General features: G+C 49.8%; 1 protein-coding gene across 1 annotated transcript in view; it reads right to left on the bottom strand.

Annotated features, from left to right (window-relative positions):
• CLEC16A (C-type lectin domain containing 16A) overlaps positions 1 to 24,595 on the bottom strand; it is a 196,341-nt gene that overhangs the window by 32,696 nt on the left and 139,050 nt on the right. The window contains 3 exon segments of the mRNA XM_032460792.1: positions 16,440 to 16,604; positions 18,316 to 18,520; positions 20,924 to 21,075. Coding sequence (XP_032316683.1) covers positions 16,440 to 16,604; positions 18,316 to 18,520; positions 20,924 to 21,075 — 522 coding nt within the window.

The following is a 24,595-nucleotide window of genomic DNA, read 5'->3' on the forward strand; positions in this document are numbered from 1 at the left end:
ATTCTAGTTGACTGACTTCCTGATCACCTAGGTGGCCACTGCCCCACAGAAGCCTTGGAGCTTCGGGACCATTGGAAGGACAAGCCTGCCTGCTTGGAGGAGCCACAAGCTGACCCGAGGGCTATGTGAGCTGAGGAGGCCCTGTCACCCTCTGCAGCGGGACAGTGAGACCACTCTCCAGCCTGAGGCTGGAGGGATGCCCTCGGGAGCCGGACAGCGCTCTCAGCCCCTCTGCTCCTCGCGGGTGGCACCGCTGTGCCTCATTTGGATGCAGTTCCTGACCAAGATTCAGGGCCACGCTTACACTAAGGTGGATGACGTGAACTGGCTAAGTCAAGTCAACCAAATGGTTTGTCGAGAAAGTGCCACATCTGGCAGGCGTCTGAGACAGGGCAGTAATAACACAGGCTTGGGAATAAGAATAAAAATGAGAACACAGAGAGGGAGGCTATGGGCTGGGGTCAGAGTCAGGCAGAGGATGGACACCGCTGTTGCTGACTTGCTGTGCAAGTCTGGGCAAGTTCCTTAACCACACTGAGCCTCAGAAAACCTCCACTGCAAAATAAGCATGTGCCTGCCTCTCCCCAGGAGGTTCTGAAGGTGAGATAATGAATCCATGGAATATGCTTGGAACAGAATTTGAAGCACAGAAGGTGGCCCACTGATGGGGAGCCAGGGAAGCCTGCCCTCCTCACTCTGTGCCCAGTTCCTTCCTGACTTGGGGCCCTGCACATGCTGTCCCTGCCTGGAACACTTCCCCTCCCCACCCAGTTTGTCCAATGAATCCTTCTACTATGAGCCCACATCATCGATGCAGGGAAGGCTTCTCTGATCTCCACTAGAGAAGACCAGGTTCCCCGTTATCAACTAAGTATTTACTGGTATGATTATCTGAATAACGCCTACTATTCTTACAAGATTGCAAGCTGCATGTGGCAGGGCCATGAATATTGGATGTGCTCACTGCTGTCACCTCAAACCCGAGCACAGTGCCTGGTATGCAGTTGATGCTCAATAAATGCTTGTAGGATAAAGGAATGGATGAAAAGGTAAACTCCATTGCTTTCCCCAAAGCCCATCTTTGCAGATCCATGAAGGCAAAGAAGTCCGCAGACTCACATCACTGCAGGGCTTGACTATAGTCTGCCAGCCCTAGAACTTTCCGGAAAGTTTCTAAATTCATCCTTGACCAGCAGACCTTAAATCTCTACTGCAGAGGCTCCCGCGCTTGGCTGGTGCACCGGCGTTTTCCACTGCAGGTCAGCACCTTATTATATATTTTTAAAAGAGTTCTGGCAGAGAGCCAGTCCAGGCTGCAAGAAGCAGGAGACAGAGCTGTTGATACATCACACCTCTTGGGCAAATGTCAATTGGTTTGGGGAAACCTAGACAACCACTCAGTGCTGCCAGCCACGCACAGGCATCTCGGGCCTGATTTATCAGCGAGCTCTGACAGGCATGCTCAGAAAATCCTTCTGGGCCCAGCACTGAAGACCGGAGCTCAGGAACCACATGTGAGGGGCTACAGTTGAGATCATGGTGTCTCAGCTTCCAACTGTGACTCCTCCAGGGTGAGGCCAAGAATTTCTTAAAGTCCCCAGGCCCTGAGCAGGATCCCTGGACACTGGACTGAGCAGACTGTGGAGTGATATGGCCTAGGAGTGGGTTTCTGCGACATCACGTACTACTGCGTGACCTGGGGCAAGTTACTTAACTTCTCTGGGCCTCAACCTCCTGACTTGTTAAATGAGGGTAGTAACAGGGCCTTCCTCTGCAGGTTGCTGTGACTCCAGATCGTGGAGACACTCAGCCTAAGGTTGGCAACGTGGTGGGCCTCAAGAAACCCTCTTTGGTACACCAGAAATTAACACAACATTGTAAATCGACTATACTTCAATTTTAAAAAATTACGCAAATGTTAAAAAAAAGAAAAACCCTCTTCAGTGGTGCCAGAGCCATTCAGACACTTCAACCTCAGAATGGCTCAGAGGGTCAGAGGTCAAAGCACATTGCTGCTTCCTGGAGATGTGAACTGGCTGGTCACCTTGCCTCTCTAGCCTCAGTTTCCCCATCTCCCTCCCCTCATGGGGTGACTGACATCATGAATGGGAAATGCTTTGCCAACCCTGAGGTGCTACACGACATGAGGGGACAGTGCCATCCTCAGGAGCAGATCTGTCACAACCAGGCAAGCTGTACCCAAAACCCAGCACTGACCACATTAGCCAAGGGTGTACTCCCATCTGCCCAGATCTTGGCCTCTGGGCGGACTCCAGTGGCTCCAAACCACTCCCCATCCAGCAGCCACATGAGCTCAGACAAATACGAATCATGTGCAGCCCTCCCCTGCGTAAAGTCCGGAGCACTCAAGATGAAACCCACACATGCTCCGAGGCCTACCTCTCCTGCCTCTGCGACCTTCTCCCCAACCCTCGCCCCTCACTTCCTGCATTACAACACACAGGTACTGTAGGCAACACTCAGTGACTGCTCCCACGGTCTCTGGTGTGGTGGTCACCCCAGTTCTGTCTGCCTCACAGACGCGGACCGTCAGCTGCATTAAGGGTCTGGAATGGGGCTGTGGGAGATGCTGGGTGTGCACATGCTGGAAGAATGCACGACGCCTGAGGGGTGCCTTCTTTTGTGGCTCCATCAAGGCAGCTGCCCAGAGGTCCCCTTGCCTGGCGGGGCCGGAGAGAACCAGCTAGGACCCCTGCAAATGCCCTGTGAAGTGGCCTGGAGGGGCTGGGCCAGCTGCCTAGAGAGGTGCTTGGGGCTCAAGCCTGGTCAGGAGGCAGGGGGCGCTGGCCTCCCACCCCTGAGCTGCGACCTGGGCAGGCTGCTATAGCCCCCTGGGCCCTTGCTCATTCCACCTCAGTGAGTGGCTGGTAAGACACTGGGACGATGGGAGGCACCTACCGAGTGCTGGCCAGGGCCGGCTCCTGCCCTAGTGAGGCAGGGCCTAGCATCAGCCCCATATGTATACATATAAACTGAAGTGTAGTTAGTTTGCAGTGTTGTGTTAGTTTCTGGTGCACAGCACAGTGATTCAGTTATACATGTATGTATTATTTTTCATTATAGGTTATTACAAGATATTGAACATAGTTTCCTCTGCTACATATTAGGACCTTGTTTATCCATTTTATATATAGTAGTTTGTATCTGCTAATCCTAAACTCCTAATTTATCCCTCCCCTCTGTCTATCACCCCCATTTTACAGAAGAGGAGACGGAGGCTCGGGGGCCTTACAGAGCTTCCTGGCATCACACAGTTGTCAATGGGCGGGTGCTGACTTACACCCGGACAGGCTGACTCCAGGAATGCGTGTGCCCCTGGCCTCCCCGTGGCAAGAGCTCCCTGGCAGGGATATGGCATGGTTGCAACAGCATGGCGGCACACACCGGTGCCCAAATGCCAGTAGCCTTTAGCTGTTGGAGGCCAGTAGCTTCCTGTTGGTGTTCTGGCTGGCACGGAGGGCCCCTCTTTTGATGCAGTGGGGCCAGGAGTTGGTACAGGGTGGTTTCTGCATCTGCTTTCTGCTGGGGGTGGAGTGAAGAGGTCAGAGAGGGGATGCTGGCCTCTCGCAGGCCCAGACACTGTTACAGGATGCGTGAACACTGTTCTGAGCAAGTGGACGCCTCCCTGGGGCATGGGGCAGAAAATCCGCCACACACACACACAAAGCATTTTTCCAAAATCCCCAAGATTTTATAAATGTCAACCATTTCAGAACATTCCCCAGGTTATTAAGAGTAAAGCTTGTAGCATCAGACTTATGAGCTGGAAGGTGCGTGGGACCTAGCATCGGAGGCCCAACTGTTGCCTATGAAGTCAACACGCTCAGAAAACCACAACAAAGGGCAACTTTACCCCAGAAGTGCCACGGAGCCTTCAAATCAACTTAGCAGGAAAGGAAAGCTCGCTGAGCAGGAGGTAACCTTTTTCTCAGGAAGCTGGTAGAAGCCTTAGGAAGAGCAGGAGTCTGAAACCAGGCCCGGCCCCTCTGGGACGTGGGGCAAGTGACTCTGCTTTTGAGTTTTGCTTGCCCAGCTGCAAAAGCGGGATTAGTAATGTGCCAGTGTTCACGTATTTACCTCCTTACTTTCTGTAAAGCAACTGGCCTGGCGCCTAGCACATAGTTGGCACTCAATAAAAGGGACTTTTATCCTGGGGCTTTTAAAAAATCCGAGATGCTAGAAAGACACCACATACGCCATGCACCTGAATTTTTATAAACTTGCAAGCATTTTGGCGGCGTTTGGGGGGGGGGGTCACTGCAAAATCACAGTCCAAACTTAGTATTTCACACAGTTGAAGCATCTACTCTTGAAATCGGATTGTGAGGATTCGGCTTTCAAGGACTTGAGTTCAGAGCAGGCAGCGATGGAGACAGAGTAAAACAATTCACCAGCCGCAGTTTGATGGGCTTTGGAATGTTTCTTTTTGTGATTACTCTGGGGCTTAAGGAAGCAGGCTGCTTAAGTGCGAAAGCTGTCACAAAACAGCCATTCCTGTTACGCTGAGATAATACTGATTTCTGGCCCTTTGGGAGTTTGATATGTTAGAAAAATAATACTCTGTGTATGTTTTTGGAGAAAAGCATATTTATACAAAATGCCATGGCTGGAGAGCCACAAGTAAAGGAAGCTGTATTTTAGTCATGGGATGCTGGCTACAGAAAGAAAAGAGTTATAGAGAGGGGTACCCTCAGCAGAGGTGCCAGGAGGTAGAAGCAGAACCCCTTGGTGGCTCCCTCATGCCATCAGACTCTGCGATGACAAGCCTAGCCATGGGTGGGCCAGTCCCTGGGAACCTTTCCAATCATCACAGCTCCTGAAGGCCTCCTGGACAGAACAACATCCACAAGTAATGAGGGTTTTGCTGGGTCAGAAGTTGGGATCATCAAAATGCCCTTGTTGAAGACACAGAGAACATTCAGAGAGAAACTGGGGCTCCTCAATATTTCGCCTTAAACTAGCCTGGTGGCTTCCCACTCCCTCCGCCCACATGCTTCACTGGTCACCAAATCCTGTTAGGTCCACAGCCTAGAGATTCCTGGACTCACTTCGTGTTTCTTACCCCAGGGAAATCCTTGCGCAAGAGGGCGTGGAGGAGCTCTTATTTGTTAAGGACTGAAAAAACTGGCCACAGTCTAAACATTTATCAATGGGAGATTGGCTAAATAAACAGTGGTTTGCCCCCATGATGGACTGCTCCGCAGCAGTCAAACATGAATGAGGGCACTCTTGGGAACTAACGTAAAACAAATCCAAGACATATTGTTGAGTGAAACGTAGCACTCATTTAGGTTAAAAAAACAAACAAAAAAAGCAATATAATACTATAGTAAAGTGTCGTGTATAAATGCCCAGAAAAACATATCGAAGGATACACGCCAAGTTGAGGAAGAGGGTATTTCTACAGAGACTTGCTCTCAGCCGTAAGATGGGCACAGCACCAAACTCCCCAGGTGGAGAGTGCCAAGCGAAAGGCTGAGGGTGCCTTGGGTTCTCTGGGCACCTCCTTCTCCCCTGCGCTTCTGACTTCTGTCAATCAAAACCCAAGCCTCCTGACTCATCACGCCTCATCCTGAGAACCTTCATGGGCTCCCTGTTACTTTCAGGGTAAAATTTCAACCCTTCAGCAGGCCTGGAAGCCCTTTGCCATCTGACCCTGCCTAGCTTTCCAGGATGTCTTGAGTCACTTCCCTACCCCACAGCCATGCCACCAAATGTCACCTGCTCCCTTGTGCCTTTGCACATGCTGTCCCCACCACACCTGCTTCTCTGCTCTGCACGGCCTGTTTATAAGTCTGTCTCCCCCATCCAGTCCTCTCTGTACGCTGGGCACAGCATTTATTTGCTTCATGAGAGGCCTCAGAAAGCATCCTTCCTTTCCTGACCATAGAGAGTGTATCTGTCATGTAACTTCCTTGAAATTTTTACCAGTTCTTCCCTCACCTGCCCACCCTCCATTCCTCTCCTGGTGGTCCCCTACCCCTGCTCCTAGGAGCTGCCAAGCTTTGAGGAGGGATCTGGGTCATAAAGGAGAGGACATGTGGAAGATCCAATGACTTTGGCCTCTGTGAACCTCCAGCACTGTTATTGTGTCCCATCCCCACCTTCTGCTTTGGTTCGTCTCATGCTTAGCAGGTCCTTGTGAATTAACACCTCTCCTTCCAGCCGCCTGCACGCTCAGCAATGACGCTTGCTGGGCATCGCATTCTCTTGGATCACAAGGTGGGCACTATGACTGGTTCTTGGGAAGCAGTAAAGTGGTTCTCGAACCCTGCTCCAGGGGCACCCTGGGGTTCCTTGCGCTAGTCAGAGGTACTTTAAGGAAAAAAAATCAGATCAAAATGGTCTTTTTCCAATTCATAGATAAACAATTAAGGGCTAGAATTTTCTCAGTTTCTGGGTTTTATCCCACAGACAAGCCTTCAATCCTTGGCATTTGCTATCACTTGTCTCCTAAGGAGGGGTTGAAACTTTCTTCAATCATTTTATAGACTTTCCTTTTAGACACAGATACTTGCACCCACAGAATACAGTCACGTTCTCTGCCGGTCTCTGTGCTCCTGGCTCACACAGTGGAGCGGGACACAGCAATCGTTCACAGTTCACAGTGTTCCCAAAGCACACCTGATCTTCAGGTGTTCTGCCGCTGAACAGTCTTCAGAACTGAAGACACGGTGGTTCATGGAGCAGGAACCAGGCTGGCCACCTGTGAGCTGTGTGACATGGGGCCAGGTGCCCCCACTTCTCCGAGCTCAGGTTTCCTGGTCTGCATACTGAGGAATGGGGTCAGCCTCCCAGAGTGTCGCAAGGCTCAGTGGAAACTGCCCAACCCAGGCAGGCATGGACTCCCCAGTGGCAGTCAAGTGTCACGGGTGAGTGGGTATGTGCTGGGCAGGGGGCCGAAGGGGACAGATCTCGGTTCGACTCTGGCCCCGGCTCTGCTGTGGGACCTCGGGCAAATCACGTAACCAGAATCCTCATGGCCCTTCTGCAGGAGGAAGCAGATTCTGCCCGGGTGTTTGATCAGCACTGGAGAAAGCCTTTCTGAAATAAGCAAATCTGTACAACTGCAGGGTTTCTTTGTTATTTACAGCAGAAGGGGCTCCTGGATTATTAACTGTGTGCAAACTGATTTAATGTGTAGAAAGGGAACTTATCCTTTGGGGTCCCAAGGGTCAGCCCTGACTAATAACAGCGCCCGTAAAGAACACAGGGATAACCTCTACTGTGCGCTGTACACACGGAGGAACCATTCCAGGCACTTCCGTCGATTAACTCACTTTCAGCTCACTAGAGCCTAATGAGGTAGGTGACATTTCCATCTAGAGTTTCTTCTTCCTTTTTAATTATGGTAAAATACACATAACAGAAAGTGAGCTGTTACTTCGCATACAGTTCAGCTGTGTGGAGTACATACACGCTGCCGTGCATTACCCTCATTTTTCACGTGAATAAACAGGCCCAGAGGGGTGACTAACTGGCTCAAGGCCATGTAATGAGTATGAGGTGGAGCCAGGCCTTGAACCTGACTGACTGCTCTGGGGCTGTGCTAAGCCACCTCCACCGCTGAGTCTCACCTGGGCAAACACTGCTGCTGAGAAAAGAACAGAAAGAACAGGAGGGTGAACAGAAAGGACGAGGGGGCAGGACCCTGGACGTTCCATCTTTTCTGGATGCTTTTCCATCTTTCCAATTGTGCTGCATTAAAAGTGCTTGACTTGTACTAAGAGGCCGGGAGGTGATAAGTGGCAGGAGCTGAGTCCTGGGGGCAGAGACTGGCGTGTGCCGTGCGCCCACGAGGGCCACTTGTTCTGGCACATGCCGTCCTATCCTGTGTGGCCAGCGAGGCTGCCCGGGGCGGGCCCGCTTGACCTACAGAACATTCTGAAGTGTAGCCAAGGTCGAATGGCAGGATGAAGCTCGGGTTTGGGTCTCTTCCCATAACCTGCTGCACGGGCTCTCCACATTCTCCTCTGCTGGCAATCTGGGGAGTGTTCCCTGCTCTCTGACACACTGCCATTGCCAGAAGGCTCCAGGGCGCACTGTCGCTTCAGCAGTCTGAGGTGAGTAATGACCCCGAAAAGTGAAGCAACACAATTCTTAGGAATTCTTTTCTCCTCCCAGCCTCCGCCCCCAGGACAAGCTGGTCTTGGGGCCTGACAGCTGGCTCTGCCTGCCATGTGCATTTCACAAGAGGGCTCCTCCGACAAATGCTGGTGGCTCTTCTGGGGAAGTGTCCTTCGGGGGCAGGTTCCAGGGGAGGGAACCTCGTTGGCCCTGGTTTGGGAATAGGGTTCCCTCTGGGGCTGTGTGCTCCCAGCCTGACAATGTCCACAGGCTCTCTCTTCACAGCTGCCCTGGGGACTCCCAAGAAGCAGCAGCCTGGCAGACAGGGACCCCATGGACTCGGCTCAGGGTCCCCACACTGTCAACCCCACCACTTGAAGGTTGAGCTTTTAGAGACAATTGCCAGAGAGCTCTAAAAGGAGCATGAATCCTGCTGCTTTTGCTCAGGCAGGATTCCGAAGTCTCATTTCTGCTTTTTGTTCATGAGAGACCAGGAACAATCTGTACAAGGATGGCCTTTGTGTGACCCTGACCCCTAGCTTGGTTTGGAAGTGGTGGCTCTGGGAGAAGAGTGTCTTTCTGTATCACAGCTTTGCAGGTTTGTCCCTGATCCAACAGAGGCTGGCTTGGAGCGAGAGGACTTGGGAGCGTGTGAGCGTCATACAGAAAACAGGGGTGGGGAGCGCTGTCTGGGCCAGGGCCACCTAAGAGTCTTCTAGCTACAGAGGCTCTGTCCTGCCAACCTCTCACTCAGAGACAGCTGGCAGAGCCGTCGCGTGAAGCTGCTCGGCCATCACCTGGAAGCAAATGGGATTTAGAGGCAGGAAGCGGAGGTGTGGATCTCGGCCACCCTCAGGAGCTCTGTGGCCTTGGTCTGAGCCTCTGTTTCCTATCTGTACATCAGGGCAAGTGATGCCAGCTTCAAGATCTGGGCAGAGGATAGAATTAATGCTTATAAAGTACCTGGCACAGTTAATTCTTCTGGTCACACTCTACCCCACACTTCTAGAAACTGATGAGTTTTCTGTCAGAAACATGCCGGCGCCCGATACCACGGAGGCTTCAGGTGGCGAGAATTCACTTTGGAAGCATCAAAACTGAGTCAGGAATTAAAGGGCATGGTTGGGGGTGCTCAGGGGTCTGACCTGGGCAGACCTGAGTTCAAAGCTTTGCTGGGGGAGGGGTCTCTGGTGTGACCTTGGGCAGGTGGCTTCCTTACATGTAGAAAAGGCAAATGGTAAAAACCTTCCTTCCTGAGGAAGATCAAATGAGAATACTGTATACAGTGCTTAGCAGCTCAATATGTTTTGCTTTAAAAAAAAAAAAAAAGGCCTCAGGGTCAGAATCAAGTTTCTGTAACTCATGACCCAGTGGCCAGAGTCTCTGACTGGGGAGCTGATGGGTTAACCCAGGGTGTGGGGAACTGGAGGATGGTGGCAGGGCGGCTTTCTTTCCCCTGTGACTTCAGAAAGGGTATTTTTTTGCCTTGAGGAGCTGGAAGGAGAGAACTGGTTCCAGTTTTATAATCAGAATGAAGAAAAATAACAGGCCTAAAAAATTAGTTTCTGGGAAAAACTGCCATGAGATGACATTAGCACCTAGTCCGTTCTCCCCAGGGGAGAAGTCAGGGCTGAGGTCTATGAATTAAACATCGATTTTTTTCCTCTTTTTTTTTTCTTTCTGGATGTCAGTCTGAGGCTTTGTGGTCAGCTCGGCTGGCTCCGGGCACACGGTAACCCTGCATTCTTCCTCAGTTACTCAGCTGCCAAAGGCTGGCTTTGGAACCGCACGTGCTGCCTTTCCACAGAACTACTCGGTGTTCTGGGTCAGTGACTGATAGGGCCGATTTGTTTGCCTTTGATAAAGATAACACCTGCGGAAAGCACGGCACCACCACCACCCCGCCCCCACTCCCAACCCGTGCTCAGGGATCTCAGTGTCTGCCCAGAGACAGACGGTGTCCCGCATCCAGCAGGACGAGAAGGGAGGAATGCTGACCCCTCCCGCTGGCACCCCGAGCCCCCACCGACTGGCGCAGGAGCCAGACCCAGGCGTGAGCAATGCCACGACGCCCCTGCTGCAGGAACTCACAGTCTGCTGGGAACAATTCATCCAGCTCAGCCTCCAGCCACCAGTCCACGCCCCCACCTGCCTTTGACGGTCACTGAGCCCTGCTCACTCACAAAGTGTCAGCAGTCGAGTGTAGGATGAATGGGGCCCCAGAACCTTCCATGCTAGTGCACGGCAGTGACGCAGACGAGAAAACAGGCAACTTCAGTTAATGTTAAGGGCCCTGGAGACTGTGGGAAAACAGTTCTTCAAAAAGTTTAACCCCCCCACCAAAAGTTCAATTCCCGTTCGACCCAGCAATTCCACTCCTAGGTAGACACCCTAAAAGATTGAAAACAGGTGTTCAAACAAGAACACGTACACACAGTACTATTCACACTGGCTAAAAGGTGGAAACAAGCCACATGGCCACCAATGGGATATTATTCAGCCATGAAAAGGAATGAAGCTCTGACATAGGCCACAACATGGATGAACCTCCAGAACATGATGCTAAATTAAAGAAGCCAGAAACAAAAGATCACATGTTGTAGGATTTATACAAAATACCCAGAATCGATAAATTCAGAGACAGAGCAGATGAGTGGTTGCCAGAGGCTAGGGGGAAGAGGGGATGGGCAGTGACTGCTTAATGGGTACCAGGTTTATTTGGGGTAATGAAGATATTTTGGAAGCAGTCGAGGTGATGGTGGCACAAGACTGTGAAAGCACTAAATGCCACTGAATTGTATACTTCCAAATGGTTAGTTTTATGCGGTATGAATTCCACCTCAACTGAGAAAAATAAAACCCAGCTGCTGCACGGAGAGTCTAGGGGGTGGGTCAAGACCCCTGGGGAAGGCCTCGGAAGAGGAATCCCAGCAGAGCTCTGGATGCTGAGAAGGCACCAGCCTCGTAGAGGGTTCCAGGTTTTGAATGGGATGTGCCTGGCCCTTGAGAGGTGCAGACACGGCTGAAATGCTGGGTTGGATTACCTGTGAAGAGAGCTGAGGAGGGAGAAGAGAGAGGAGCTGATTGTAGGAAGGGGGCAGGGGCCAGACTGGGGCCATGGAAAGGGGCTGCGACAGGAGGTGCTGGGGGTTTTAAGCAGGGTAGAGAGCAGTGAAAGAGGGAGACTCGGTCCCTGGCCTGGCACTAAAAAGCTGTTGTGGGGGGGCAGCTGATAATTATCCTCGGCTGGGGGAGGGTCAGTTTTTTGGGTCATGTCACTGAGACCCCAACAGTGAGGGCCGCTGGGTGTCCACTTGCCTGTGCCACTGTGAGCCTGTAACAGGGGTAAGAAATAGGAAGAGCCTGGGGAGAACCTGAGCAAGAGGGACTATGGTGTTCTGTCACCGACCCTCCCACCCCCAGGGGAGCACGTGGGAGCAGCCTCTGGGCCACGAGGAGCCTAGGAAAGGGGGTCAGATCTGTTCAGGGAGGCCAGAGCCCTGGTCCTTTGGAGGCCACTGCTCCCCTGATGCCCAGGTTCACTTCCAGGAACAGCCTCTGCTCTGGGGTCTGCTGGTCCACTGGGTGTTGATGGAAAGACTGCCCTTGTAGGCTAGTTTTGGACATCCCCCCTCCCTTGGCAGATTCTGGCAATCAGCTGTCACCATGGGTCAGTGGAACAGGTCCTCGAGGGCACCAACCATGGAGCACCACCCCTCAAAGCTAGACTCTAAACCCAGTCGCACTTGCCCACCAGACACACCGGTCCCTGCTGGCCCCTCCCTCCCTGGCTGGGCACACACAGTGGCCTCTGCCCTTGTGGAGCTGAATATTCTGTGGGGGCGAGAGCCATAAACATAAAACAGGCCAATAAACAGAATTTGTAATTTCTTTCCAAGCCAAATGGAAGAAGAAAAATATACCAAAGTGGCCAGTTGTCTATTAGCCCAGATTTATATTCAACTTTTAATCTCTTCCAAGGAAATGAAAGGTATATTTTCATCAAATATCATCATTTAGAGCTTCTAAAGGGGGAGGCAGACTGCTCTGTGACAATTACCTGTGCCTGTTAATAAAATTGGAAGATGTGACACGACAGAGCCAGCCTCTGCAGCAGTCATCCCGAGGCAGGTGGCCAGCGTTGTTTTTTCCCTGGTGAACAATTCCCCAGCAGGAGCAGGGACGCCACACAGCCTGGGACGCTGCCACAGGGCAGCCTGCGGCAAGGGACACGGAGCAGAACCCGCTGTGTGGAGGGGCTGGGGTGGTGGCTGTGGATGCCAGAGCATCGGGGGGCAACCTTGGCAGTGCTTCTGATAGCACTGCTCTTTGGATTTTGCAAACTTCTGAGTAAGGTGAGGGCAGTGAAACTGACCTGCAACCAACCCAAATCTGTCACCTGGGTGCCTGGGACGCACATCTTGCTCACTCTGATGACAGAGACTGAACAGAGGAAAGCTGCTTCGGGCCTTCCCAGGGTCTCAGTTCCCTCATGCTCCCTTGTCAAAGTGCTGCGGCCTAAACCACCCAAAGTCCAGGGCCCCAGCGGGAATTCCTCATCTTCCTAGCGTGCGCGCAGGCAGAAGGCAGCAGGTGGGATCTGCGCTAAGGCTGTGCAGAGGGTAAGAATGAAGGCCCATTCCTCATTCAACGAATATTGAACGAAGGCACCACGCTAGGTGCTGAGGTACAGCAGTGAATGGGACACTCCAGGTCCCCGTGGAAGTGACATTCTCCATGGAGGAGAAAGGTCCACAAACATGTCAGACACATATGGAGCCCCAGGACCACGGAGAACGTAAACCAGGCTGATGTGACGGGGGTCACTTTTGTTAGGGGGGTGATCTGGAAAGGCCTCTTTGAGGAGGCAGCATGCAGAGTGAAGCATGAGGAATCAGTAGGAAGTAGCCACACACAGGTCTGGGGAAGAGTATTCCGTGCAAAGGCCCTGGGGAAAGAGAGAGCTCAGTGAGTTAGAGTAGTGGTTCCAAAGCTTGGCCGGGGGAACCCGGAGGGCCTCCCAGGGTCAGAACTTTCATGAAAATAAGAAGACAGCATTTTCCTTTTACGTTCATTCTCCCAGGAGTATACAGAGGAGTCTTCCAGAGGCCACACAACATACTCTGTCACAGCAGATTGAAAGCAGAAACAGACAGGAGAATCCAGCTGTCTTCTATTAAGCCAGATATTACAGAGACTTGCAAAAATAATAACTATTAACTTTTTTTGTTTTCGAAAACAGAGTTATTGTTCTTATGTTTATGTGGAATGGATTATTATTATTTTTAAAATAAGTAAATATTCAAAGTATTTCTCAGTTTTAATTTCTAATGCCCGAAATATCGATAGAGTCCATACAAACTAAGCTTGTTGGGTTCCTCAATACTTTTTCAGAGAATAAAGGGGTCCTGAGGCCAAAACTCTCGAGAAGCGCTGACTTGGAGGAGCAGCAGGGGTGGTACGGCGGGGGTGGGGGATGGCGTGAAGGCTGGGGGAGCTGCGTCTCAGAGGCCTGCTGGGGCCCTTCTACAGCGATCACACAAGGGCAGAGTGAGACATCTGGATTTGGTACTGAGTGCAATGGGAAGCTACTGGAGGGTTGCAGGCAGGGGCATGATATGTTCCGATTTAGGCTCTAGAAAGATCTCTCTGTCTGCATGGAAGGCAGGGGATGAGTTTGGAAGCTGGGAATACTGAGGATGCGGCTGCCACGATCTAGGGGAGAGGCTGGCGGCCAGGAGGGGAGAAAAGCTGGGGTGTGTTCCAGAGGCAGAGCAGGCCAGTGGGTGTGGGAGAGGGAAGAGAAGAATTAAGGATGATTCCAAGATGCCGGGTGGCTGTGGGGGCCCCTCTACTGAGTCTACAGGTGGTGAGGAGCTGGGACCGGGGGCAGGAGAGTTCCCTCCCATCTCTCGGAGTCACGCTAAGGCTCAGTGGTTTCAACTCGCTCTTAGGTCACATCTCTGGCTCAGACGAGGCCTGGAGGGCAGCCAGTGAGGCCTCTGCACCCAAGGGCCCAGAGCAGTCACCCTGGGGAGCACATCTGTACAAATGTCCCCGGCCTTGCTCCCCACCTGAGTGGCACTTCCAGGGGGATGTCAGGGCAGAGACACAGCCGAGGGGCAGACAGCCACTTTCAGGGGCTACCTTTGACTTGCCACAGTCCCCATTAGCCCAACCTCATATACTCCGACCCTGGGACTAGCAAGAGGACACTGGGCATTCCAGCTGCACCAACCCTCCTGCAAGGCAGGCCTGGGCTATTGTTGGCAGCGTTACACCGTCAGCACCCCTGGAGCCCAAGCAAGGTGGGAGAAGTAAGTAATAAATCATTGCAAAGCATCCTGCAAACAGAGAGATGATTATGCCAATGCCAGAGAATGTGACATTTGGAATTTACACTTGCCTTGTTCCAAAGATGATGGAGCGGAAATAAGGACTGGGCTTTTCTCCTTAACCCATTAGTTCCCGAGCTCAGAGTCCCTGATGACCCGGAAGAAATGATTTCTTAACTAATACAATCTTATATATCAATTATATTTCACTTTTAAAAAATTACAAAGCAGTGCTTATAGACATATAATAAAATTAGAACCGTCTGTTAAAAAAAAAGAGAGGGAGAGAGAGAAAAGAAAGGAAAAAAGAAACGATTTCTTACCAGGCCAATCCGTATTTAGTTAACCTAGATTCATGGTCATCACTTACATTTACTTAAAAACCACCTCTACGGAAGGTGAAGCAATCCGGAGAATTTTTAACAAAAGAGCCCTCCGGACCCACAAGCAGGCAGAATCAACTCACATTCCACAGTTAAAAACAGAAGCAGGGCTACAAACAGTCTTGCAGCCCAAGACTGGATTTAAGAATGAAAACAGTCCCAGGCTGCGGGCGGTAGCGTAAACTGGCACGCTTTCTCCAGAGCACATGCTGGGACTACACACATCAGGATGAAAAACCTCCCCTCTGACTTGCTGGGTTCCTCAATACTTTTCCCAGATCCACTGCTGGGAATTTATCCCACAGACACATGAGATTTGCACACTTACACAAAGATACCCTGGGGATGTTCACTGTGACACCAGGGGTGCAAAACACTGGAAATGACCCCCATGTCCATCAACACGAAATGTTATGAAAGATTTGTTTTTGGTCCAACCATAGGAGAAAATGCCATAAACAGTTAATGAGCTATTAAGTCCACTCGCACCTGCTTACATGTAACACTGACTTGTCAGTAAGTAAAAACGGCAAGAGGTAGAATCACATACACGGCATAACCCCGGGCGTAAAAACAGACAAGCAAAATGGTTTTGGAAGGATATGCGAGAAACTGTTAACAATGGTCACTTCTGGGGCCAAGTGGACTTATTTTTCATTTTATCACATCCCGTTTGGATTTTTAAAAATCGTATGTTTATATAGTATATACTGTATTTCTGAAATGAATTAATCCAATCAAAGAACAAAAACAGAATGAATCATGGGGTGGAAGGGAAAAGGCGACCCTGATTTGGGTCAGGTTCTCTTGACCCCATTTTGTTCTCAAACGAATGACTGCTTTTGAAAACATTCTGCAACCCTTACAGCGGAAGTTCGAAGCCCTAACGGTGGAGGGGTGAAGGTGCAGGGGACTGCTTGGCCAGTTTCTGGAGTTTCGTAACCAAGAGCAAGGTTCTCTTTCAAGGAATTGGGGTGTACATGGATTTACTTGAAGCAGACATGCCAGAACAGGGAGGGGCAGCCCGCCTGCCCTTCTGGAGAAGCAGTACTGTCAGCTCCACCAAGCCAGCCTTGAACTTTCTATTCATGTTTCTCTTTTGGAGAGGTGGGGAGGAAAGTTAGAGACGCGCTTTGGTGAAAGTAGGAAGAGAGGTTCCCTGGAAGAAGACAGTGGCAGCCGCCCCGTGGGCAGCAGGACCTTCTTCTGAAGTCTCACTTCTTCAAGGGTTTGTAACAGGGACCGCACACACTAGCTCTTTCTAGTCATCCTATGTGGAGAAGGAAACTACTCTCCCACAAACTCATTACTAATAATCTAAGCATTTCCAAGAAATTTCTAAGAAATCTTTTCATCTTAATTCTGAGAAGTGCTTCCACATCTTTAACAAATCTCTGGAAAACCAAACCCAGGAGGCAGAACACCAAAGAGAAAGCCAAGATTTCTTTCTGGGGCTTGTGTTTAATCTTGTGTTAGGTGTGGATAAATTCTAAGAAACTGGTGCTTCCCACTGACTGGATTTCTGAGAGGAGAAGGGAAGCCTACACAGGCTTAAGACTGAGAAAGTCCTGGAGCCACCCCTCTCCCACTCGCTGGAGGGGACAGGAGGTGGCACAGGGTAGGGCCGGCTTACCTGGTACCTTGTCCACAGACGCAAACACAGAGCGCTGCACTGTGGGGTCGCTGCTGCCCCGGCGGCACTGGTCGTAGAAACGGAAAGGCAGGTGCTGGGCGGAAGAGGACCCGAGACCAAACCCCAGGACTTCAGTCGTCGGCTGGATCGGGAGGTCCAGGAGGGCTGCATTCAAACAAACCCGTGGTTTGTGCTCAGCATATGGGATGGGAGTGTATGCGATGAGACTTTGGGTGGCGAGAGGGCTGTGGCCCTGCCAGGCACATCCCTTGGGTGATGCTAAGCAGGCGGCTGGCAGCCTTGAGCTGGACACCAAGGGTCCTGCCTGAGGCTCAAAACCCAAGCAGTGCCTAGTGAGGGGTTCAAGATGAATGCCAGGACTTTCTTCACTTCGGATTCTCGGCTTCACACAGAAGATCCTTATGAAGGCTTAGCCTTGGGTATAGTTTCAGACCCCAGAGCAAATGGGGCCACTTCTGCTGTGAAAGTTCACATCAATGCGTGTGGGAAGGAGTGTGTGAGAGAGAACGCACACGCACTGTGCCTGTATATTCATGAGCGTGTGTGTATCTGTCACTGTTGCTGCCCTCCCTTCCACACACAAATCTCACGATACAGCAATTTGAAGGGGCTTTTTAAAATCAATTTAAGAAATACCTAAGGCGTTAGTTCTAACAGCCACTTTACAGCATAATTCTCAATTTTCAGATGAAATATTTAGCCTTCATGCCAGCTGTGAGAAATTGCTTTACATTAAACAGCAACAACAACAAAAAAACCCTCTGGAAATAAATCTTAAAGGAAAGGACTGAATGATTTAAGTCACTTTGCACATTACAAAATGCTTCTGTAATGATTCTGGAGGCCAAGTTTCAGCTAAGTGAGAAATAAGATGAGGACTGTGGGATGCAGGCCTGGGCAAATCCACGGGGCATGTGCAGGAAATAACTGAATCTGCGATACCCAGAAACCCTGACCTCCAGGTGTTTATTTTTAGGTAACTCCTCAAGAAAGTTCCCCATCTACCACCATGGGGTGGAAAGCCTCCCAGTGCCCACACCAGAACGACCACTGGTGCTTGCACTGAAAGGCACTGGTTTCTTTAAGAAAGGCTGTTTGTGATTTTAGGAGTTGATAGAATACGTTTTCCCCCAAGAACACTGTGTCTTCCTCCCTGACAAAGGGAATGCCCTCATTTCAGTGCCTTCCCTTCTAAGAAAGCTGGAGCCTTCCTGACACTGGGCAGCGTAGGGCCTCCTCACAAGTTTACTACAATCTCTGTACAATGTAAAATGACACTTCCAAATTCAGTGCTGCTTCTTGCCCCCCTTCCCAAGCAGGGCTGCTTCTTATGAGAGCGGGGAATGAAGAGGAGGGAAGGGATGGTCTTTAGTGGAGGAAGTTCTGCTTTGGGTTCTGCCGACTATGTTGTCTATGTGGCTTTGGGCAAGTCACTGAGCTTCAGTTTACCCTTCTATAAAGTGGGCAGAACAGGTTCCGTTCATCTCAAGGGTTTAAGGATCAGAGGTGGTAGAGGAATGAAAAGCACTTTGTAAAACATAGGCTAGAGAACTTCTGTGCGCAGGAGTGAGAACCGCTGTCACACACTGATGGCTACCTTGTCACGGCCTCGGGCCTGGTAGGGAGGGCTCACCTTCGCTTCCAAGCAGCCCTGGAGACCCTCTAGAAATTAAACATTTAGGAAATGGGAAATTCTGAGAAAATTCTCATTTTCTCCCTAAAACACCACTGATTCCTGAACTGCATGTGTCCTCCTCTAGAGGAGTCTTAAGGGTTCCAAAGGTCAACGTGAGAACCACTCGAACAGCTTCTGCCCTGGTGACTCGGGGGACACTTTGCTGGGGCCACCACTCACCAGCTATCCTCTGCATCTTCATGCGCCTCGCCTGGATGCGGCCCTTGGCCAGGCGCTGCTTGGCGATGATGCAGCGAATGTGGTCTGAGAAGATGAAGGTGGCCTGGAGGATGGGGAAGGGCTTGGAATGGGGGCTAGACGCAGGCTTGTGGATGGTGATGTTCAGGGCGCGGCTGTCATCCTCCACGCCGGTAACCTGCATGTCCTGCCGGGGGAGGAGGCCAAAGAGAGGGTGTCCGTTAGGTTAGGGGTGGGTAGCTGCTCAGAAGCTATGGATCCGTGTCTCATCTAGAGAGAGGCCTCCCAGACTGTACTTTGCTTTTGCTTTGAAAGAAACCATTGCCCCCCCCCCCCAAGTCTAAGTCAAAGATGGACACAAACCAGGTCAGGCCTGGCGGGAGAGGACGGGGTGGGAAGTACGGAGAGCTCAAGTTGCTGATGTTGACTTTGGTAGCTGGTCCTGTCCCAGTGAGGACTTGAGTCTCAAGTGAACACACGGGACATTGGCCTCTTCAGGGGGCTTTGGGGAAGCCAGCAGTCAAACTCCAAAAATTCTTGCTTCTGAGAAAAAACCCGAGATGGCAAATCGAAGTTCCTAGTCCCCTCTGGCATGAGCTTCCATGTAGTCACTCATCTTGGCGTTCTATAAAGTGGGCAGAACAGGTTCCGTTCATCTTTATAGAACAACTCCTCCCGTGCTTCTCCTAGGTAGGGGGCACCGCTGGCTTCCATCTGCACATCTCTCAAGAATTCCTGGTCCCTAAAGGTAAACGCTAACTCCGAGACAGGGTTGGGGGAAGCCACTTAGCAAATATTTGAAGAAAGTTATACGTGAAAAGTGGAGAGGAACTCACGGATAGCAAGTATCGTAAAGACAACTCCAATCTAAAGCCTCAAATGGATTCTGTGTAAGGAAATCTGCTTCCCAGGGAGGCGAGGGCATATAACTCAGTGGCAGAGGGAATGCTTAGCATGCATGAGGTCCTGGGTTCAATCCCCAGTACCTCCATTAAATAAATACATAAACAAACAAATAAATATACAAACCTAATTCCCCTCCCTCCCAAAAGAAAAAAAAAAATCAGCTTCCCACTAAGGTTTGAGACAAAAGCAGGAGACAAGAGAGGGACACGGGAAAACGTTGAAAAAAACCCATGAAGCAAGATGGTTACTGTTCACAGGCATCAGACCTGGCAAAGGCTCTCTGGACATAATACCGCCACCGAAATGTTGCAGTGGGGATTAGATGAGATACTACGCTTTTAAAACGGAGCGCCTGGCATGTATTAACGGCCTGACAAACAGCAGCTCCTGGAAGATGACCAAAAGGAGAGGTTTATGTGGCTTTCGTTATCTGATGGACGACATGTGTTAATCCTCTGAGGGAGAAAAACACTTTCCTGACACTAAATTCTAAAGGAAATGGATCATAAGCCGAGATAGATAAGAAATACTAGGTCACCTAATGGACAATCTCTTACGTGGAAGTCTTTTTTAAAATGAGAGATTCTTCAGATAGTAGCTTCTCACATCACCTTCTGTAAAAAGACTTTTCTTTTTTTTTTTTTTTTGAATGGAAAGATCTTGAAAAAGAGGAGGCTGGAAAATGGTTGCAACAGCATCTTCAAACACGTGGGTGGTCTTCTCGGAGAGTGGGTCACACTGGAGCGGCGGACGTGGGTCAGCCCCGGGCCAAGCCTTGCCAGCAACCAGGACTGCCCAGCAAGGAAACGGACTCAGCACAGGACAAATCAGGCCTGGAAGAGTCTGCTGAACGTCCAGGGCCTCAGGGCCTGGCACGGGGTGTGAGCTGCAAGATTGTTTTCAGTTCATCTGGTTTTATGCTCTGTTCGATCAACGAGCTGGCATTACACCCATTGCTTAGACAAACAGTAAGAAAACCCAAACCCCAGCCTGGCATTTGGCAATTTAAAGCCTAGGTCTGTAGGAGTGGTGGAGGGTAAGGGAACTTCCATAAATCACTGGTGGCAATAATCATTTCAGAGAGGAATTTTAGAGAGGAAATAGGTGTATCCCAGCTTCTTGGTATCTGCCTAGGGAAACCCTGGCCCAAGTGCACAAGGAAGTAAGGACAATTCTGTTCATAGCAGCACCGTTTGTAAAGGTAAAAAGCTAGAAATGGGTAAAGGGCACTGGTAAACCCTGCCTTGGTGTGGTCAGGGAGCAGTTAAAAGGACACCAGTCTGCACATACTAACAGAGTCAGCTTTCCAAAATAGTCATTGAGTGAAAAAACCGAAATTTAGAATACATTCAATGTGACAGTATAAAAAACACACACACTCACACCCCCCACCTCTCAAGGAGATGTGTATAATGTTTAAAAACAGTACTTTGAGTTATATTTATCTCTGCACTTGGCAGAGCACCGTATCTGGGAGGATCATACTGATAATGCAGGAGGGGAGTAAGAATGGGTTTTAAGCGAAAAGGATCTGGCCCTTACCTGGGAAGTATTTGAACCCTTTTCCATGAAAACCTGTTCATGTAGCCCCAGTTTCATTAGAAATTAACTGTAAAGATGATAACTTTTGTGGGTGTTTACACAGTCAACCGAGAAGAGTTCCCGGAGTTCTCGGCCATCGTACCTGCAGAAGGCCTGCAAACTTGACCACTCCCCAGCCAAGCCTGGACACATCGGGCTCCACCAAACTCATCTGGTAAATATCGACGGCCAGGAACCGCTGGAGCATGCCGCCATCCTTGGTGATCACCGTGCATGCGATCAGGTCGCTGTTGTCTGGGAGGAGGGGGACAGAGAGCAGAGTGAGGTGCAGTCCGCTGTCCAGCCTGATGGAGACGCTCAAGCTGACTCATGTTCTGCCAGGTAGCACAGCTTAGTGTCGGTGCCCGGGCTGGGAGCCACACACACCCGGTCTGATACTCCTCCTCTGAGTTATGTTGGGCAATTTACTCTACCTCTCTGGGCTTCAGATTTCTCATCTGAAAAATGGGGCTAACGCCCATCCCATGTCAAAGCACTGCTTGTGAGGACTGACTGACAGAAAGCACATAAAGCATCAGTACAATGTTAACTTGCATATTAGGCACTGGTGAACTGCAGCTAAAAAAAACAACCAACAAACTGAGAATCCCAGTAACACTTAGGGCTTCCCTGCAGGCCGTTGGTGGATGGGGCCTGAATTTAGTGAAGATGGGAAAGGAAGAGTCCCTTGATCGGTTATAGAATCACCAAATCCTCAGCTTGGTGTCTGGCCACTTAGAGCTGAGCTCTACACTAGATGGTGTGTGATCCTGGGCAAAGCACTTGGCCCCTCTAAACCACGGCTTCCCATCTGTAAAATGGGAATAATGTCCCCTAGCTTGAGATGTTTGATGCATCCAATGAGAACAGACAGGTACAGCATTTAGCATGGCATCCTCAGCCTCCGCGTGGTCCCTTCTCTTACCTGGAAGCTATTCCCAGATTTGATGTCTAATTCAGTGCCTGTCTTTGATAGCTCTGAAATCACCAGAGTAATACAGGACCATTAAATCTACGGTCTGCTTTGAGTTCCCTCCCACGAGATCGTTGGCAGTCTGTTTTAAAAGAAAAGCTGAACTAACCAGGAAACAACCTAAATGCCCCCAAATAGGGGAACCATTTGAGTATGATTTTTTTCCCCAGCATATGGAAAATTATATACCCATTTAAAAATCATATTTAACCAAACTGTGAACTGTGGTTACCTTTGAGGAGGGAAGTGAGAACTGGGGGTGGGAAAGTGTGTGTGTATGTGTGTGAGGGAGTAACAACAGAACTTTAATTTTTGCCCTATATACCACTGTATTGTTTCAAATTATTTTAGAATGAGAAGGTATTCGAGATGTACTTCTGAAATGCATATTAAAAACCCAAGTAAAAAATCCTATTTAGAATAACTGCTATGAGATTGGACAAGACATTATAATTTTAAAAGAAACAAGAGATTAAAAGCTTTACTACTATGATTTTGATATGTTTTAAAGAAAGTATCCCCACAAAGAAATAAAAGTGCAGAGAAATACACTAAAACATTAAAAGATGTCTCTGATTAGAAGAATGGTGGGCACATTTTTTCCTCTTAAACAGCTTTATTGAGGTATAATTTATATACCATAAAATTCACCCATTTTAAGCGTACGGTTTGAGTTTTAGTAAATTTACAGCTGTGCATTGTGATATTCCCGTTGTAGAACACCTTCATCACCCCAATACGTTCTGTAACCTAAAACCTGGCTTCAATCTATTAGCAGTGGTGGTGGGAGGATGGTAACACAGACAGTAAAAATTCTGGCTCCAAACACATGTGATAAACGTGGACTCAGATGTTTGCCAAAGTCCCCCTCCTTCTATGTTTCCTTTTCATTTAGATCTAAGGTGCATTTCTCCTCTTCCCTCTCTTCTGCCTCCTCTCTCCCCCTGCCCCCCTCCTGCTCCAGCTCAGTTTAACCCCCTGAGAGCATAACCCATCTGGGATCCTGGCTTCACGGGATGTCTTCCGGTCCATCCTCTCAGCTCGGACAGGCCTTGTGTTTCTGTCTTTTCTCCCCAGCACAGCCAGACACCCCACGGCAAACACCAGCACCAGACAGGCCTGACTCTTGGGATTGCACGTTCTCATTATCTAGAGCAAGAAACTTTCTCCCTTTCCCAAAAGTCCAGCCAAGTATTTAAAAAGATTTCTAAAAATTACTTTATCCACAATCTTTAGTTCCATACAGAAGACATCTGGTCCTCTGCACTATCAGAAATGCAAGTCATCATACTCATTCTTACCAACATTTTCTTTGTGGTAGGCAGGGTTTATTTCCTTTATTCAATACTTAGAAACTTGTTTCCCAATGAGAATCTTTTACTTTTTAAAGATAGAAAACTAATACAAGATGCCTTTTCTTTCCTTTTCCCCTCTTTCTCTTCCCCTCTCCCTGCAAACAGGACAACCTGGCTCTTCTTTTCCCACATTCCTCTGCGCATGAGGCCCGGGAAAAAGCGGGCACAGCCAAGGTGTTGGTGGCAGTGAGGTTTGTCGGCAGGCAACCCCCTCATAAAGCCCAGAGGCCTTAGGGGCTTCAGGAGGTAAAAAAGACCTACCACCTCCGCCGCAAAGAACAAAAAAGGAAGGACAAAACCCCAAAGCGGAACAACTTTCAGAAACGCAATTGAGACATCAAAGCCCCGTGAGAGATTTCATAAGAAAACTAAAAGGCAACCGTCACCAATGAGACAGGACAGCTCTGAGAGGGAGGGAGCCCCTGGCTTTTCAGAAGCTGTGGGGGCAGTTAAGGAGAAATGAAGCGGCTTCTGCGGACTAAACAGAAGGGCTTCTGGGCATCCTTTAGAGAGATCAAGGTAGGGCTGGTTGGGGTGACTCGAGTGTTTGTGGGTCTCTGGGGCGTCATCTTAGGAAATGCCTTCGCCACCTCGTCCCTCGCCTCGGCTGCTCCGCACGCTGGCTGTGGGCATTCCTGGCTGATGGAACTGACTCTGCCCACAATCTAAGTCCTGCTGCTGCTGCCTGCAAGCAGGCACCTGTGGACTTCACTCTGAGCCGGGGGGAGCCGTGCTGGGTACCGAGGTCCGGGAGGGATGCAGGCACGTGGGGAGGACTCCGCGGCAGGCAGCTGGGGTGTGTGGCAGCCTCATGAGCCTCCTTGCCTGCCTCTCAGGACTGGCCTGTGGCCAGCGGAGGCCAGTGGAAGTGACAGGTCACCTGTGTACTGGCGCTGTCCAAATCTCACAGCCCACCTGAGTCTCCTGCGCCCTTCCCCCACTAGCTTTATTTCAAAAGAGGTAAAACCTCGGACTCTTTTTAAAAAAATTTTGCAAAAATTTATCAGGAAACGTAGGAGAATATTCACATAACTTCAGGGGCAGGGAAGGATTTCTTTTAACAAAAATAAGAATCAATATATAGAAATAAATAAATGTAAGATTGACAAACTGACTAGATCAAAATTAAAATTCAGCTCATGATACAAACAACTTTATAAACAGACTGGAGGAATATTTGCAAAGTATCTCTAAGAGGCAAAAGATGAATAAAGCAGCAGATATGAAGGACTCCCACAGCCCATTCACAGACAAGAGAACAGGGCCAGCTGACAGACGCACACATAGGGGCTCACCCTCATGCTAAATCAGGAAGCAAACTAAAACAAGATAGCACCAGGGTGGCAAAAATAAAGATGCCTGATAATGTCAGGTATTGGTGAGGCCATAGGAAACCGGACATTCTCAAATGCTGCTAGTAGAATAAATTAACACAGCCATTTTGAAG

This window comes from Camelus ferus, chromosome 18, assembly GCF_009834535.1.
Source record: "Camelus ferus isolate YT-003-E chromosome 18, BCGSAC_Cfer_1.0, whole genome shotgun sequence".
In the NCBI taxonomy this organism is placed as follows: domain Eukaryota; kingdom Metazoa; phylum Chordata; class Mammalia; order Artiodactyla; family Camelidae; genus Camelus; species Camelus ferus.